Source organism: Trichophyton verrucosum (genome assembly GCF_000151505.1).
Source record: "Trichophyton verrucosum HKI 0517 chromosome Unknown contig00034_1.f1.exp, whole genome shotgun sequence".
NCBI classification, from domain to species: Eukaryota; Fungi; Ascomycota; class Eurotiomycetes; order Onygenales; family Arthrodermataceae; genus Trichophyton; species Trichophyton verrucosum.
The window spans coordinates 99,436-117,509 of NW_003315615.1; the positions used below are offsets into that span (position 1 = coordinate 99,436).

The 18,074-nt window shown below is 51.1% G+C and overlaps 7 protein-coding genes across 7 annotated transcripts; 3 read left to right on the forward strand and 4 right to left on the reverse strand.

Moving 5' to 3' along the window:
* Positions 1–1,570: 1,570 nt before the first annotated feature.
* Positions 1,571–2,065, reverse strand: TRV_00458 (uncharacterized protein; the record flags this gene model as incomplete). The annotated part of the gene is made up of 1 exon (XM_003025351.1): positions 1,571–2,065. The coding sequence occupies one exon, from the start codon at positions 2,063–2,065 to the stop codon at positions 1,571–1,573; it is 495 nt and encodes a 164-aa protein (XP_003025397.1).
* Positions 2,066–2,686: 621 nt separating this feature from the next.
* TRV_00459 (uncharacterized protein) lies at positions 2,687–3,856 on the reverse strand (the record flags this gene model as incomplete). Its single annotated transcript, XM_003025352.1, has 1 exon — positions 2,687–3,856. The coding sequence occupies one exon, from the start codon at positions 3,854–3,856 to the stop codon at positions 2,687–2,689; it is 1,170 nt and encodes a 389-aa protein (XP_003025398.1).
* Positions 3,857–5,726: 1,870 nt separating this feature from the next.
* TRV_00460 (dioxygenase, putative) lies at positions 5,727–7,596 on the forward strand (the record flags this gene model as incomplete). The annotated part of the gene is made up of 2 exons (XM_003025353.1): positions 5,727–5,882; positions 5,935–7,596. 2 exons carry the CDS (start codon positions 5,727–5,729, stop codon positions 7,594–7,596), a joined length of 1,818 nt encoding a protein of 605 aa, XP_003025399.1.
* Positions 7,597–7,778: 182 nt separating this feature from the next.
* TRV_00461 (uncharacterized protein) lies at positions 7,779–8,605 on the reverse strand (the record flags this gene model as incomplete). Its single annotated transcript, XM_003025354.1, has 3 exons — positions 7,779–8,186; positions 8,253–8,375; positions 8,441–8,605. 3 exons carry the CDS (start codon positions 8,603–8,605, stop codon positions 7,779–7,781), a joined length of 696 nt encoding a protein of 231 aa, XP_003025400.1.
* A 2,884-nt stretch (positions 8,606–11,489) lies between these two features.
* Positions 11,490–13,898, forward strand: TRV_00462 (PHD finger domain protein; the record flags this gene model as incomplete). Its single annotated transcript, XM_003025355.1, has 3 exons — positions 11,490–11,515; positions 11,653–11,846; positions 11,941–13,898. The coding sequence occupies 3 exons, from the start codon at positions 11,490–11,492 to the stop codon at positions 13,896–13,898; spliced, it is 2,178 nt and encodes a 725-aa protein (XP_003025401.1).
* A 1,004-nt stretch (positions 13,899–14,902) lies between these two features.
* Positions 14,903–16,335, forward strand: TRV_00463 (uncharacterized protein; the record flags this gene model as incomplete). The annotated part of the gene is made up of 4 exons (XM_003025356.1): positions 14,903–15,012; positions 15,207–15,340; positions 15,405–15,499; positions 15,586–16,335. 4 exons carry the CDS (start codon positions 14,903–14,905, stop codon positions 16,333–16,335), a joined length of 1,089 nt encoding a protein of 362 aa, XP_003025402.1.
* Positions 16,336–17,185: 850 nt separating this feature from the next.
* Positions 17,186–18,057, reverse strand: TRV_00464 (uncharacterized protein; the record flags this gene model as incomplete). Its single annotated transcript, XM_003025357.1, has 3 exons — positions 17,186–17,512; positions 17,709–17,823; positions 18,005–18,057. The coding sequence occupies 3 exons, from the start codon at positions 18,055–18,057 to the stop codon at positions 17,186–17,188; spliced, it is 495 nt and encodes a 164-aa protein (XP_003025403.1).
* Positions 18,058–18,074: the final 17 nt, after the last annotated feature.

An 18,074-nucleotide genomic window follows, 5' to 3' on the forward strand; every position in this document is an offset into this window, starting at 1 on the left:
GCATCCATTGTCAGCTCCTTTACGAAGACACGAGTCGTGATTGTTAGAATCTGCGACGCTGTCGTGACACTGCACCAATGGAGATGGCCCTTGGCTGAGCAGTCTCTGCTCCTGGCTGCTTCAGGGGACGGGATTCCCGGGAGTCAGAAGGCTTGGGAAATTATTGCCGCTGACATTCTATTCTTACCATCGAGCATCGTACGATTCGAACATAAACGAAGCATTACAGAGGAGTTACTCGGTACTGTACATCACTTGCTGTGAGCCAGGGCAGCCATTTAAAGTTAACTAGCGGTACCTCGTGTGGGTGCAACCAACTTGGTGGGCGATGATACAAGAGCAAAAACACTGTCAAGCATGCTCCGAGGACTTGTTGATCTTCTGAATTATATCCATTTTTGTATGTGTTTCGTGTGCCAGCGGGTGAGGAAGGTGATTAGGGGGGCCCGACTACAGACGATTGGTAACCTACTATGGGAACAACACTTTGTCGGCGATGCGTCTCAAGTTTCCATGGACCCTTTTCCACTTCCCACAGAATAGATGGCATCTATTGAGCTTTGGAACTTTAGCTGGAAGTCGTGATGAGTCAGGCATACTAGTTGGCATCATACACTTTTGCTACTTTGCTAATAATGACAACTTCTTCTTGCCCGACGATATTGACCACATACATCCTTTGATTACATAGTTATGCTGACTATAAGCTACCGTGGCTTATAAGATGGCGTTGCCTAGGGTTGTTCTCAGGTTTCTTGCTTTCTCAGAGCTTCCTACTCTCTCAAGCCATCACATTCTACAAAATACTCCTATCTACAAGCTTCTCTCCTTATACAAATGGCTTTTGTCGAAGACCGTTCTCTCTTGGATCGTCTTGATCTTCTCCGGCATGCTAATCGCAGAAAAAAACAGGAGGTAATATAACTACAGTAAAGGATTATCATACGCTATAGCAAAATTTTACTAATGATGGGCCGTAAAAAGTCAAGAAATACAGATTCCCACGCTGTTTCGTGCCATTTCGAGACCTGTTGTTTTTTCCGGGGTGGTATTTAAGTCGCCAACAGGAGAATTGAATGAGGCGCTTTGGCGCTGGGCGACAGAAGTTCCCGGAGAAGAGTGTATCAAAATCCTTAATAATGCGGTTTCTCAGGTTTCCGAGATTATTGAGGAATACATAAGCCGTATTTACATAAATGCCGCTAGAATGGGTTAAGGACACCGTGTGTGGAAGCGGGCAGCGCTATCCATTCTCTGGAACTCTCTGACCCGTTCAGGCGCTGGTCCAGGGGGCCTCCAGACCATGACAGACACCGGCAAACCCCCCTTCATCGTCGTTTTGAGCAGCCTGAAACCCATCTTCTCATATACTATACTATCTCTCACGCTTGATTCTAGCCCTATCGGAACGCGCTCATCAATTGCATGGCTTATACCACGTCGTGTCAACAACGGGCGTATGCCTTCTCCGTCGTATGCTGGATCAACTGCGAGGGTAGCCAAATACCACAGCTCCGGAAACACAGCGGATGGGAAACTCTCCTCGAGTCGGAGTGAAGGCTTGTCAGGATTAACTCTTTTGCTTAACTGAAAGCATTGGGTTAGATTGTCTTGTAAGCTGGAAAGGGATACCCGGAGACCTTAGACGGAGACGCTTTCGTGAGCCAGCCATCCAGCCACAAGAGAAGAGGAGCAATGCATTCATACCATTTAATTTCCACTCATTATTGTCAGACCATGCTTGCGCCGCGGGGCTTGTGCCTGTTCGCTTCCAAGCTGCATATCCAACAATTATTTCATTCAGGCCTGTGGTGTCATCCCTGCTAGGAACAGCGACGGCGACATATATCACCCATCCGGGACTCAGGTATCTCGACCGTATACTCTGGATAAATCCATCTACGGGGTCGCTGTGGTGAGCTTCCTTGCCGGAGTGCAACGTTTTGCCCAGGCTGCTGTCATTCGCTAGAATTTCTGCTGCCGCTGGGAAGTCTGATGGCTTGATACGCCGGACTGTATAGGTTTGTCGTCGCGGCTCTCCTCTGCTGATACCTTGAGACTCCATTATGTTGATAGCTAGTGTAAACTTTCCGTGGTTGATAAGTTTTACTAGCTACCGAGCCAGTGAGCATCCAGCGACTTTATCTGGCAGAGTTATCCTGTTGCCTATCAATATTGTGCTGCCTGGACGGCATCTCGGATGCAGATGCCAGGGATACAGAATCTTTCAGCCTGGCATGGCAGCTCATTTACGCAATATTATATCCGTGTCCCTGCACGCTGTATGCCATTCATACGTGGCTAGCTCATGGCCAAACAATTCCCGTTGATGTTGCACTCTTGGGGCCAACTTGTGAATCAAAGTGACATCCATTGTGCAAGGCTACTTTAACTACCCTCCAGGGATAACCTTCTCTCTGAATACTGATAACCGTCGTCATTAAGCTGGAAGATATTTAGAGCATCTACCAACAGTCGATAGTGGATATGTTCACTATCATTCAGGATCTCTGATCATCGAATATCGTTGGGCAATAAGAGCTATTGTAGATATGTTTATTGCTCCCTAACGGACTTCAAATATATCCATCAGTACCCCGGATGAAAGAAAAAAAAAGTTCCTATGTACGAAATAAATGTTCATAACGGTCATGAAATAACCAGAGGGTCATTCTCTCATATTCAGTCACTCTTCAACATCCTCCCAATTGAGGTCATATATGACTCCATCCCCCTCTATATCAGGGGCACAACCAGCTTCTAGCGGAACAGTTAATTGGACGGGTTTCTTCCTACCGACAGTCGAATCGCTGACGAGGATGTTCCATTCATTCCGGGTAATCGGAGTGACGTCGGAGGCGCTATGAGGTGTCCGTGCTCTGAGAGGAGAGAGTGCCTTTGCAAAGCTAACTCTTCTCGTACCCAGAGATGAGGCAGAAATCTCCTTCTTTTCAACCTTTTGCTTCTCCGCTTTTTCTTCCTTGGGCTTCGACACTATCACTTCAGGGTTAATGTTTGGCTTTGACTCCCCCTTTGACTTAGACTCCGGATCCGATTCGGGGACAGGATCAGAGGCTGGAGGCTTTGGCAGAACAATGGCTACCTGCTTGTAACGAGCAAAATATTCGTTGGCTATGTCGACAATGAGGTGGTCTTCAAAGTGCAAGTGGTTATAAGCGTGATAAAAGAACGACTTGGCGAACGGCCGGCCTCCTGTACTCTGAACTGACTGTCGAAGGAGGTAGAGACAGGCATCGGTATAGATGCGGCTGGGAATACGGTCGATCATCGTGTTCGGCGTCACCCAGGGAGTGGAGAGCGCATTGAGATACTGTTTGAGAGTGTACGTGCGATCAATGTTCAAGATAGTGAGTCCCTCAAGGCTGATCAAGACATCGTTCTGTTTCAGTGATCTGTCGATAAGGTATTCCGGGTTGAACATTGAGTCCATGCCAGAGCTTGACGACGAGAGAGCCATCCATTTTGGCTGGAGATGGTACTTCCTTGCCGCTCGCCGGATATACTTGCTAAAAATATGGCGCTCATTGTCCGAGAGAGTGCCGATGGGAAAGACAGTGAGATTGCACCCTTGACCGATAGGCAGTGGTTTGGAACGGGAGAGGATAAGAGTCAGGTGCAGCGTGTTAGACTGTAGCTTGCTTGAGACATATTCCAGTCCCGAGTAGACCTGGGGTGCAATCATGTTCGAGTCAAAGGCCGATTCCTGGGATAAGGGCGGAGATATCATATCTCGGGTCAAAGGATCGGTAGAGGGGGGACGTATATCCCCCCTGTTTCGAGATTGCTCGTGGAGAATCATGTTCTTTCTCCCTCCGCCGCCTGCTTGACCAGGCATTCAGACAAGCAGCAGCGACGTGAAGAAGAACGGCCACAATGATGAAACATCCAGATTGTTATATATCGCCATGAAGATGCACGCACACGACGCACACTGTTCCTGCATGCCTCCGTCTGCACCACCGCTTCCCCTCAATCACAAATTCCCGTCCAATAAGAGCCCGCCATCTCAGCTTCCATTAATAAACGGCCCGCCATCCCTGATCCTTGCCGCAGCCTAACCGCCGTGACGGAAGCGAGCTTTACCCGATACGGCAATTAGTGGAGTCAATTCCCCGCGCTTATTCGTTGGCTTCTTAAAGTTAATTTCTGGCTAAAAACCCGGCGCTTAAGTTGAATCCTTCAAGAGGGATGAAGGTTGGGGAAAAGAGGAGGAAAGGCAGAAGATACAGGGGAATGCAGACACTCCCAGGTATATTATTCTGTCTCGAGATGCCGCTAGTTGCCAAGTTACTGCATGTGCGTTCGGACCCTTCATGCAACAGTCATGACCCCCTTCAATTAACTAACGAAACTCTACCTCTATTCTTAGAAGATCGCATCACAAGCCAGGTATTAGCCTGGCCACTCATAAATGCCATCACATTGATATTTGTGTTGTTCTTAACCATGCTGTTCCAGTTACCTGGTACCTGTTCCCATATGAAACTCTCCAGTACTCCATACTTCTTCTATCTTTGGGGTTAAGGTTTCCATTCTAGCTCCTGGCTTGTTTCAGGAAAAATATGCCATTTAGGGATACTTCTTCGTTGGAGCCACACTTAACATCTTCAGAGCTGATCCTAAGTGCTCCGTTTATCGCAATATATTCAGCTCTCTGCCTTCAGCATGACAGGTCCAGAACGTGATCTCAAGATTGGATTAGAGAATAAGAGAGCATGCGAAACAGATTATACCTTGAATTTTGTTATGCTCTCGCCAATAAATAAACCCTATATTATTGCTCCATGTTAGACCTTACTATATTATCTCCGCCATCAGGCTCTTAGTGGTCTCCCCGCCCCCCTTGCCGTTGTTCAAATAATTAGCCCGTCCGTTAGCGCAACAATGAAATTGCCAGATCTGCAAAGCTGACAGCTAGCACTCCATTTCTTATTTTAGCGTCTACCTCACAAGATCGAATCAGGAAAAACACCACTGATGATGAGATCCCCGCGAGTTATCCACCTCCTCAATTTCCAACGTCGAACCGTCGCCCAGGGGAAAAGGCGTGGTCACATGACTGCTTCCGGCTTTCCTTCCTTACGGCCGAAACGAAAACGAAGCCGGACAAACAATCGCAAAAAAGGAGACAAAATGACCACTCTTGACGGCCCTGTGCGTTCAACAGTGTCAGGGTTCCGTACGCATGAGCTGCTTATTTTGAACGCGCTGCGAGGAGGAGATAAGTTGCTTACTCTGGTGTGATCGTCAAGCTGGTGCTACGTGCGCAAAAGTGTCTTATTCTAGGGAGCTGGAAGGTCTCTCAACCAATGAGCGCCGGGAAGGTAGAAGGTGCCTTGCCGGTCTGTCATGATGTACGGAGCATGCATATCTATATCTGCGAAGATTAGCCGTGTATGATGGTGCCTAGTCAAGGGCGTGCGTGAGGTTGAACTTTAGTGTCCAATGCACCGAGGCAATCGGTGAACGACGCAGCTGCAGTTTACACCTCTACGGACGTAACGAAGCGGGCATCAATGTAGGCCGGATGAATATCAACAAGACCATGTCCTGTCCTGCAATAAGCAGCACGGCAGTCCACTTGTTCAATCTCACCAACCAGCTGATTCTGCGGCTAACTGACGTCCTGATACGTACCCAGGAGCGTTGAAGCTAGAAGGTATATATACCTATATATTGCCTGACATTATCCGCTGGGAGGATTAATGCATCATACCAGAAACTTCATTCTCAAATATCAAAACCTACTGCAACTCATTCCCCATTTCAGCATTAATATACCCTATAAATTGATCATGGAGACGAAGGCTCAAATACCCAAGGAATCTCCTTCATTATCAGACTGGCCGAACTATCAAGGGGTAGGTTTACTCCTGCCTTCAGTTTTCATTATACACTAATGAATGCGACTAGTTTGATACTTCATATGAAGAAAGGTCTCCTGTCGAGTTGAAGGTGACTGGAAGGATCCCACCGTGGGCAGCCGGCACGCTGTTCCGCACAGGAATCGGCCGGGGACAGATTGAATCGGATAAAGGAGTGTATCGAGTCTGCCACTGGTTCGATGGCTTAGCAGTTGTGCATAGATTTCAGATTCTAGCACCTGATGAAGAGCATCCTGAAGTCAGAGTCATATACAACTCCCGCAGTACTTGTGATGGCCTGATTGAAATGATCCGAAAGACCGGCGAGCGGAAGACGATGACCTTTGCAAAGAAATACGACCCCTGCCAGAGCTACTTCAAAAAGGTCATGTCTGTCTTCCAGGCCGATCGACCACGCCAACCAGATGAATACTCTATGGCCATTACTCTATCCGTTGACTTTCCGGGATTAGAATCTATCGGCGTGAAGAAGAAATCTGTTGGTGGACATGGCTCCGGTATCCAGTATCTTGTCAACAAGACAGATTCAGCGGTATTGCAGACGCTGGACCCGGAAACCCTTGAGCCCGTGGGGATTGCAAAGCAGCATGCCCTTCACCCGGAGCTACGAGGCCCCATGTCTGGAGCCCATGCGAAATCCGACCCGGTAACGGGTGACGTTTACAACTTCAACCTTGAGTTCGGAATGACACCGACGTACCGAGTGTTTACCGTGTCTCGGTCAACTGGCAAGACGTCTATATTGGCGACTATAACGGATGCTACCCCGGCATATATCCATTCGATCTTTCTAACGGAGAACTACGTGGTTCTTTGTGTGTGGAACTCCTTCTTTGTGGCCAATGGTATGAAGATCCTGTGGACTAGAAACATTCTAGATGCGCTTGGGGAGTACGATGCATCTCGTCCTGCTAGGTGGTATGTGATTGATCGCCGGACTGCTGAAAATGGCGGCAGGGGACTGGTAGCCACGTTTGAGAGTGATCCGTTCTTCTGCTTCCATAGCGTGAATGCATATGAAGTGCCATCCCAGGCCGGGCCAGGAACCGATATTATAGCAGACTTGGTTGCGTATGACAACCTCAATGCCCTGAAGTGTTTCTACCTGGACAATCTTAAGTCGAATTCACCTAATGCAGGCAAGACAAAGGCGGCGAACGAGTTTTCATCTGCCCTCGTGAGATATCGTCTGCAGAATATATCGCTGGAGGCCACCCCAGAAGCTGCACAAACAGCTAGAAAGGCTGTTCTCGAGCACAAATCTGAGCCGATCCAGTCGCCGGAGCTGCCAACGATTAACCAACGTTTCATTACTCGGCCACATCGGTATGTATATGCAGTGAACTTCACAGGATCATCTACATTCTTCGACGGACTGGTGAAGATGGATACAAAAACACACGAAAGCAAGTTCTGGTCTCGTCAGGGCCAAAGTGCAGGAGAGCCAATTTTTGTCCCACGAACTAAGGGTCCACTGGTGGATGTTTTAGCGGGGGACGACGGCTCTGAGGAGGACGACGGAGTGTTGCTGTCTGTTGTGCTTGATGGACTATCGGGGAACTCCTACCTGCTTGTGCTTGATGCAAAGACTATGACTGAGGTAGGCAGGGCAGCGCTCAATGGTGCTATTGGCTTCGGGTTCCATGGCATACATGTTCGTTCGAGCGAGCAGAGAGGAATCGACTTCTAGGGTGGCTCCATTTACCTGGTGTATTTTTTATTCACAGATATCCACGTCTAACTCCTAATGGTAATATTAAACACATGAATAGTGGGTATTGTATGCAAGTCTCCCAGTCGAGAACCATTCAATCCAAACAGGCTATGCATTATTAAAATCTATCAGAACCGTAAACTCGTAAATAAAGGGTATCATTTCCTCCATGAGTCTCGTAGGATGACAACTTCATCCCAGATATTTTCTCTTGCTCGTTCCCGTGTGAGACCACGGCGAATCATGTCATCATATTCGGTATGGACATGTCTGATATGGGCTTCAACTGCCAGCCTGACCTTGTCTTTCTCACTGGCAATCTTGCCACTTCTTCCGACTCGTCTTGATCCCTTGAGAAAGGCGTGATTGAGAACCGCTGTGAGATCTGATTTGGGCATGTTAGGGAACTCCTTAAGCAGCAGCTCCCGTGCCTTCTGTCGATCCCGGGCGTCCTTCTGAGCCACGGCCTTTTTGCGGTCTTCGGATGTCTCCTTGGACTCCAGCTCAACGGCTGCTTGCACGCTGGCCGGGACGTACAGGCCGGTTTGCTTATAAGTTGTGGAACACTGGGCAACGGGTTAGAACCATCAGTTTGAAGCTCAAAGGGGTGTGTGCAACTATGGAAGCCTTACGTAGATTGTATACACGGGAGAGCCGAGATCGTGTGTCTGTGACCGGCATTTCCTAGTGATATAGATATTTCCCTTGGGTACAAAGACGTATCCTGGTGGTATGGGCTGGTTATCAAGAAGAATCTGACAGCTGTTAGTCCCTGTATAGGTGTATAAGAAGGAAATTCACGGGCCAACGGCCAACGTACATCTTCAGGCACAAATCCATGGGCAGTCTTTGAGTAAGAGATATCTCTAAGCTTGTCTTTCAGTGCCTTTGGCATGGGCTTTGCACGCTTGCTGGCCCCTTTTCGAATCCCTCCAGCCCCCCTTTTGGCCCTGGACTGGCGTTGCTGCCGCTGCGGTTTGCCCATCTTTGGGCGAGAGAAGCTGAACTTGCGGGCTAGATAGGAGGGAAGAGAAGAGGAAGAAGAGCAGCTCAGCGAATAACTGTCATGAAGAGAGGAAGAGTGTCAATGTCATGGTCCCTTGCAGCTGGTCAGCTTGAGAAGATGGCTGCCTCGACGTGGACTTGTAGACTTGTAGTTGGTTACTAGGAAGATGAAGAAGACAAAGATAAAGCTGTGTTGTGTTGCTTTGAACAACAACACAACACAGCAACCAGCCACCTAATTAACTAACTGCTTAGATGCAGGGCCATCAGGACGATATCTCGCCTTCATGATAGTTGACCACGAGGATTGATATCCATCTACTGACTACTCGATAGAGACTCGCGCGTGGCTGTATCTCTATGGCTTGGATTGGCCGACTTCTCTTCCTTCCAGCAGGCAACGCTGCTAACTACAGAGTACCTCGATCAACGAGCAGCAAGCGAATATCTTGTCAGCTACTTGACTACAGCTTCATCATGACGTCTGCCCAGCGGCTAAAAACCTCGTTCATGTCCAGTCTCGCCGCAGTTTGAAACTAATCCTGCGCCATCGGCTTGTCCGTGGGTGGTTGGGAGACATAACAACGACGCCGTACAGACCGTGAACCGGCACGCAGTTACATATATTAGAGTGAGCCTCAGGCCGCCGCAGTTATATTAAGGCTCGTCCTTGGACGGAGAGACGGACATTGACCGCAAAGACCGCAGAGGAGACGGCGTTGCACAGCCAGGAGATCTGCTCGGTGACCTTGGCCAGCCAGCCCTAAACCACGACTAGTGAGCGAGTTGGCGAGACTAACAGATGCAAGGAATCCAAAGGATGAGCTGATGGTTGCTTGCCAATAACAACTAGTCAATCGATGCCTGCATGGGCATCCCTCTCGTGTCGACGGAGCAGGGCCATGGAAGCGGCACGGATGGGAACGTCGGCGTCGCCTAGGCAGGATGGCATCGCCCCCTGGACAATAACTAATCAACATAAAGACACCCAGAGGGGCGCCTAGCTGCCACCCAGAGGACATTCTCCGGCCCTCCTCTCTTTCGATGGGGTAATAGGGTCCCTCTTTTTCTCAGGAACACCCGGCAACAGTGAGGAGATTTTACGGCTAAGCAGCTTTAATTAATTAACTACGGAGTAATGAACCGCGGACACACGACAGAGGGGGAGACAAGCAGCTGAAGCGGGTTCCATCCAGCGAGCTCCTGGCCAATTCCGAGGGCGCAAACAATCCAATCACCGGCTGGGGGGCCAGGGGTGCCAGGGGGGCATACCACCTTACTTAACTAGCTTACGATATAAATTTCTCCTGTGGAGATCCGAGATCTTCAAGCTCTTCAGCAAAGGAAGGGAGACAAAAAAAAAAAGGAAGTGCGACTTCTCGGCTGCAGGCACAGAGCGGCGTGCATGCGGTGCTATGTTTACGCCGTCCCTGAGACTGAGCGAGAAAGTGCTGTGTGCTAGTTATGATATGCATCCGTCGAATACAAGTTAGCTGGCTGATCCAGGGGTCGACGGGGTTTCTGGTTTGCAGCTCAACTTCTTTGATCGATCCCAAAACGGACTGACCCCTCGATGGATGGACCGGCCAGAGCCAGTTTAAACTAGCTTTAACTAACTACCTGTTGGTTGACTGGTTTGCTCCCGTACCAGTGACCAGCTTCCCTTCTCCCCTCCGTTATGGCTCTCGAGGGGGTAGATGGCCGTACATATACTTGCAGCCGCACGTCAGAACTGGTACAGCCACCAAGGTTGAGAAGGTAGAGGTACTTCTGGCTACAACCACGCATGCTGGTTCCATCCGTTGGTGGCCTACCAAAACGCTGCCCACGAAGAAGCTTTTGGGCCTTTCCTGGTTCTCGAGATCTCTATCTACACGACTATTATCTACCGAGCCATCTATCTGATTTCTCCAGCCTTGGACAGGGCAAAAGGGGACCGGGGCGGGTGTGACAGAGGGCAGGCCGGGCGCTCTCAAGAAGTGGGCATCCATGGAATGGGACGGACGGAGCTCTTCCTGCACTCGCATTCCCACTGCGAGGGTTAAAATTAGGGAAGACGCAGAAGAGGCAATGCGGCAGACGACGAGCCCGGATAAAAGACGTGCCTCCATCGCATCTTGCAGCCTTTATTGAAGCATGGGCCGGTGTCTTTATATATACATATATCCATATATAAATATATATATCAACTCCGTAACCAGCTAGCTAGTTATACGACGGCGTCTTTCTTTGACCGTTTCAGCTTTGCCTAACTACAAACTAAATGAATAATAACTAAACAACCAAGTAATTTGTTGCTTAAATATATATATTTCTTTTCTTTTCTTCTTGCCTGTGCTGCCTGATCGATCATCCCTGGCCGTCGCTCTCTGGTTGCCTGGCCTTCTTCTCGTCTTTCGTCTTCGCCTTCGTTTCTTCTTCACGCCCGGCATCGACCTCGTCTCGACATTTTTTTTCCTTGTCTCGACTGCTCCCTTTTCTCCCTCGCTCTCAAGTCCGAAGAAAGACGGGCAAGGGGCCAACGGCTTGCTGCAAACGAGGTGATATCCCCCCTGGCTGCTCTAACTATCTGCTTAGTCGCCCCGTTAATGGTAGAGACTTGACTGGCTGACTGCTCCCTAGGGCTTTTTTTTTTTCCCATCCTTCATCCGCTGTGTTTGTCCCTGACTGGCTTTTCGACCTCCCACCTCCGAACGACGACGACGGCCACCCGCGAACGAGGCAATAAAAAGGGACCGCCAGAGACGGTACAGACGGTAGAGACGGGCTTGAGCTTGACCTCCTGGGAGCGTTGTGCCGGTGCTTGTCGGGGCCTCGTCTGCCGCTCGTCTCGCCTGATGCTGCTCTGGGCGTAATCTGCTGCTATGAATTGGGACTACCCTATCCACAGGTATGTCCGACATCTGCCCTCTTCGGAGTGACGGGAGACAAGGGGGCGAAGGGGAGTGGAAAAATCCATGTCTTGCAGACGGATAGACGGATTCTGACTCTCGTTTCTTTTCATTTCACCTTTACTCACTTCTACAGCTTTACGGATCCTAATGTTGAGCCTCAAACGCCCACGAGAACGCCCACGACCAGCTCGTTTGAGACCCCGAAGCTTGAGTCCAGCTTCTACGACCCGCGGGTGACATGGAACACTGCAGACCCCTATGCCTCCAGCCCGGAGCTGGTCAAGTTTCCTCCCCGCTTTGACCTGGCCTCGCCGTCTCCCCAGCGAGGTATGTGTAAGGCATTTAGACTTTTATATTCGAATATCTCATTTCGATTATCTACAAGCCGGGCTTTTAGTACGTGTGTGCTAACTTTTGATAGGCCAATTGCCAGAGGCTGAAGGGGGAGACTCCCTGGCTTCCAGCAGCGTGAGAAAGACAAGGCCATTGAGCACCATCTTCAGCTCGGGGCCAGACATGTCGGACGGAGTCGATGCCACCAGCCGCTCGGCTGCCTCGATGCAGACCCCGCCGCCCACCAGCACCTCGAGGAGGAGGACGCTGGATGCTATGAATGTAACGACTGATGACGCCGCCACGCCCGTGCAAGACCCCAACCCAAACCGTCTCGAGACCCCCAGCCGCTTCGTCGGCCTCTCCCCCAACTTCTACGGCCTGCAGGGCACCCCTGATCTGTTCCGGGTTGCCGGTGCATCTGCCACCGAACCGTCCTTTATCCCTCGATACTCGATGCCATGGGACCAGGAGAATATCCCTCCGCCATCGGCTATGATGGATGATAACCCCTCTGCTTCTTCTTCTTCTTCTTCTGCGGCTGCTGCTACATACACCAACAATAATGGAAACTTCGACATATCCACTCAGGGTCCCCTTGAGCAGTCCGTCGAGGCATTTGATGCTGATCCAGCAAGTGAGATTGGGTTGGAGACTCCTAGGTTGCCTGTGACCCAGTCTATTGGGAGAAGACGGGTGGGTTTGGGTATTCCTCAAGACCCACGATACCTCGAGGCACAGCAAGGGGCCGGTATCAACTCTTCCTTCTCGGCTTCACCCCGTGTGCCTCTACCACCAGACGATGACCCATCGATGTTTCTCAGCTCGCCTGCTCGACGATTCGGCTTTTCTGACCCGTCATACTCATACACCCCCCATGCTCCCCGGATAGAGAACCGCCAGCCCTACCATTATCAAACGGAAGAGTCCGAGCGGGACAAGCGGGAAAGGGGGTTGTGCAAGATATCACGGACAAGAAGTGTCGGTCATCCACGCAGAACGACTGCTAATGCCGGTGTTGGTGGTGCTGCCACCAACTATGAAGACTCCTATGCTTCTCTTCCTCGGCCTCCTGGCAGACCACCGCCGAGACGGATCACGACTCATTCTGGGGCCGTATCTCGCCAAGCTTCGTTTTCATCCACCACCTCCGGCGCCCTTCCCGGAAGCGGAGTGAGGAAGACTCCCTCCAAGGGCCGCACCTCGCCGTTCAAGCAAATGCATTCTTTCCAACGATCTGCCTCTCTAGCTGCGCCAATGGAGTCTCTCGTACTCAAGGTTGGGAAGGACGGAATTGCCACGACAGAGATGAAACTGGCGGCACACTCTCAGTCTCAACTGCCGGATGTGTCCCCTGATATCAGCATCGAGGAGCTGTCCACAGAGAGTGACAGTGACATATCAGATACTTCAGAGCGCCGACTTGGCAGAGTGCGGAATCCATCGTATCATTTCCCCGATATCACGCCTCGTCGGTCCCGCATTGCTGGTACGCCCTCGTCCTCCCGTCCGCACTCCAAGTGCTCGTCTCGTTCGTCCACAGTGGGATCCTCGCATTCGGGTTACAACCCGGGCTGGACGGATACCTCTCGCGGCAGAGGCAAACAGCTCGATGCTTGGGACGGACGTCGTCGTCATTCCCGAAACTACTCGATTACCGACTCAGAGACTACCCAGGAAGATGACGAGGAGGAGGAAACTGACGATGCGGGCCATGCTCAGCATGCTCTCAAGCAGGTGCTCCAGGCACGTAAACGTCAATCAGCCGCTGCCGGTACCGCTGCCCCTAATTCTGCAACAACATCAGGGTATGCATCTGCCTCCCGAGCATCTCAGTCACTGGCCATGGCCACACTGCGGTCCTCGCCTCCGCTCGTCGGATACCCTGAGTCATCATGGGCCGGAGACTCCAGCTCGCCAACTAAGATGACTGACCCTGACACCGCCCCTACGCCCGTCGTGGAACGCCAGAGCAACCCTAGCACAGGGACAAGGTGTGTGTGTAATTCGAGGAATAACGGTGGGCACCTCATGATCCAATGGTGAGACCTCACTTCACTAAATACATATCCAACCGTCGACTGAATGACTGACTTCTTTTGGGTTGCAGTGAATCGTGCACCCACTGGCTCCATACCAGATGTGTTGGGCTTGACCGGCAGAGTCTGCCGCCCGTATACATCTGTATGTATTGCGTGCAGACTCCCGTCCGCCGGCAACGAGCTCCCGACCCGCGAGCCCGGGGTGGCCATGTCTCGTCCCCCCTCACCCACAAGTCCTACGGCTTCAAATAACAGACCCTACCTTTCCAAAACCTGCATGATAACCCGATAATCTTGCTTCGTATACTCTTCGTTTTCCTTTGTGATGCCCCCTCCCGCCCTTTTTTTTTATCAAGTACCCAGCCCGCCTTATATAACTTTTACTCATTATACCAAGCCCACCTAGATCTTCCCTGCTTGTGTGTTACAATACCCCCCCGCAAGCGTTTGCATGTGCCGACGCTGCATCCTTCTTCTTCTGTACATATCCCTTGTATCTTCCGATATTCTAACTGACCTTCTGTCTTTATCTCGGCTGTGTCTCTCTCGCCTTTTATTCCTTTGCTGTATATATAAACACCCGGACGTAAGCGTTACCTACCTAAACTCCGCATCATGTGACCCACTAGACCGAAATCGGAGACAGATAGCCGCGATCTCGAGATTAACTCGCGCCTAAATAAGCGCCGGAAGCTTTAAACTTTTTCCGGTTTTCTGCCGGCTCTTCGGCTCTTTACCCTTCACCGCCTTTCGGCTCACGTGGCCTTGGCTTAGCGCGGCTAGAAAAAGTAAAAAAAAAAAAAGCGCGAGTAAAAGCGAAAGAGCGAAAGACGCAGCAGGCGAAGACAGACAACAGCGAGAGAGAGAAAGAAAGGACAGACAAACAACCTACATCCCCGCCTCTCGCTTTCCGCCGGCCTTGCTGTCGCTGTCCTCTCCAGCCATCGCTGCCCATCGAACAGCCGAACAACCAGGAGATAACCAGTCTGTCCCGCCTGCAATCTTGAGATGGCTGCGTCGACTTCGACCTCCGGCAATCGGGACCTCCCTGCATCCAAGTATGACCTAAGCACTTACTGGGGTCGGGTTAGGCAGTCCGCAGAGCTATGCGATCCAAGGTGTGTTTTCTCTCTATGGACACATATGCGTGTATACATTTGAAGGTCTATAACCGCGCGGAGCCTTCTGTCCGCCTGGGCGGTAGGGGAGCCCTGACGGTTTTTGCCCTTTTTTGGTTGTCCCTTGTCCTGAGTCATTAATCCCGGTGTTGGTCAAGCGTCGCTGACTGGTTTACCCTGGAACCTGCGAGTAGGACCCTGTTTGTGTCTGCAGATGGCCTGGAAAACGCAAAGAAACTGATCGAGTCGTACAAGGGCGGCCAGCTGCTGTCCATGACGCCGGAGTTATGGCATGCGAAGAAAGTGGTAGACTCAACACTTCATCCTGGTACGTTGAATCGCAATCCAACTCGGAAAAGTCGGCTGTGTACGGCAACTGACATCGACGATAGATACTGGCGAACCGGTGTTTTTCCCCTTTCGCATGTCATGTTTCGTCCTCTCCAACTTGATTGTGACGGCGGGCATGCTCACACCTGGCTTGGGCGTACGTCTTCCCCTCTTTGCGTCGTTTCTTTTTTTTCCTCACGCTGTTCGGTTAAAGGATGAATTGGGGTCTAACGAGCCATTTAGACAACGGGAACACTTCTGTGGCAGATAGGCAATCAGTCACTTAACGTTGCCATCAACAATGCCAATGCTAACAAGTCCACTCCTCTTTCTACCTCTGCCATGGTCAAGTCATACCTGATGGCCGTCTCGGCGTCATGCTCAGTTGCCCTGGGCCTCAATGCGATGGTCCCACGGCTCAAGGTGGCGCCCAACACAAAGCTGATACTCGGCCGTCTTGTCCCCTTTGCTGCTGTGGCTACAGCTGGTGCGCTGAACGTCTTCTTGATGCGCGGCGAGGAGATCAGACAGGGCATTGACGTCTATCCCGCCGAGCCCAAGGACAGGAGCGCGGGCGCAGAAGTCAAGAGTGAGGCCGGCGAGGTGCAGAGTCTCGGAAAGAGTAAGAAGGCGGCTACTCTGGCTGTGGGCGAGACGGCCATCAGCCGGGTATTGAACTCGACTCCCATCATGGTTCTGCCGCCATTGATACTCGTTCGACTGCAGCAGATGCAGTGGCTCAAGACCCGGCCACGACTGGTTCTTCCAGTCAACCTAGGTGAGTTTTTTAAGACCATTTTTGTTTGTGTATACAGTACCGTGATGCTAACGCTTTACCTTGCAGGCCTAATTCTAACAACATCCATCTTTGCCTTGCCTCTGGCCCTGGGCGCGTTCCCCCAGCGCCAGGCCGTGCAGGCATCCTCTCTGGAGGAAGAGTTCTGGGGCCGTGGTGGAAGCACCGGCCTAGTTGAATTCAATCGTGGCATCTAACCGGACCACCATGCTTGACATTTAACCTTTTTTTTCATATTTTCTGCTATTTTCTTGCTATTCCCCGGGCTTTGATGACATGTGCAGAGTCTTGTTTCTTTTGAGCCTGTCTCTTTCTCTCTCTTTTCTGACTTCTGACTATGTTGTCTATTTGGGGTTCGCTGACTGCAGGCCCGGGCCAGTCGTAGCGAGGCGTCCTAGATTGTTGTCCCTTTTTTTTTACCTTTTTCATTTTGATTCCCTTCCCACCGAGCGAGTTTTGCCCCTGTCATGCTGAGCAGACAGACATGGCGGGTGGATTTCTGGCAGATTTGAAGTTTGATAGACAGACTTAGACCGCTATCCAGGTTGGTACGACCAGCCTCAGCATCATAAATGACATGATCTTGATGCCCTTATATCTAAACTCTCTGACTATAAGAGAAGAACCGAAAGGGTAGCCCCCCCGAGATATTTGCCACTCCGGGTTCTCGTGAGATATATATATATATATATATATGCTACCATACTACCTACCACTTTGAACGAGGGGGTCACCACCGGCAACGAGACCGGGTCCACGGGCTATGACGGTTATACATCACGGTCTCTGCTCTCTCTGCTGGCATAAGGCGAGCAAAAACCAGGGATGGAGCACCACCCGGTGACGCTGCCAGTCCATGTGACGGCGCTGTCCCTGCTGGTTCTCCGTCAGTCTACGACGACCGAGATCAGCCTGGCGCTGCCACTGGGCCCTCGACTTTGCCGTACGACGTGGACGGAGGTGACCTGTGGCTGTGATCAGTCCGTCGTCTCTTTGGTACTTAGCTAGAAAGACCTAGCCCTCGTAGTCCGTATACTCACTAGCTAGTTACCACCTTATATACCACCACGCCGAGCAGGGCATCCCTTCTGCTCCAGACAGTAGAATAAAGGCCTCCTCGCCATCCTCGTTGTTATTATCGTCATCGTCCTCATCATCCTCGTCGTTGTCCTTGTCGTTGTTATTATCTTCGTCGTCGTCGTCAAGTTGAGGTGCCTTTTTCTGCCGCGTCTCCCAAAACGGGTTGCCGCCTTCGACGTCAAAAGAGGAAGAAAAAAAAAAAAAAAAACTCCAACTCCAACAACTTCGCAACTTCGCAACTTCAACAACACGAAAAGGCGACGACGACGAGATCTTGACCGTCGAGAGTCGCTTCTGCGGCCTTCATGCTCGCCCTGACGCCCCGATCTCCGCCGCAATGACTGACTCTGCCCGTCTCCCCCGCCTGTGAGCGCCGCCTTTGAGTCCTTCAGGGTCGCCCTTTGGGACCGTCGGCCCTGCTTTTCCTCCCTCTCTGCCACCGCCACCAGCCAGACCAGCGCTCCCCTGACTGAGGGCACAGCGAGCGAACCAGCGAGACAGAACACCGCAGACACAAGGAAAAGCTAGAGAAAAAAAAGAGACTCCCTTCGTCATCCTTCTCGAGAGAGACCATCGTCAGGCTCGTTTTCACTTTGCTTGACTCCCTTTCGACCCCAAAGTGTTTTTTTTCCCCTTCCTGGCGTTGGTGTCGTTTCGGCCGTCGCATCGACCACACACAACACCCACACCCACAGCCTACGACCGGCCTCTTTTCCTTCTACGCCTTTCTCTTTCGCCTTCGCCTTCGAACGGCTGCTAGATCCTGCCCTATCACTTTATTCTCACTTCTTCTTCTTCTTCTTCTTCTTGCTCCTGGGGTTTGTCCTTTGTCGATTCATCGTTCCCCTTCAGCCGC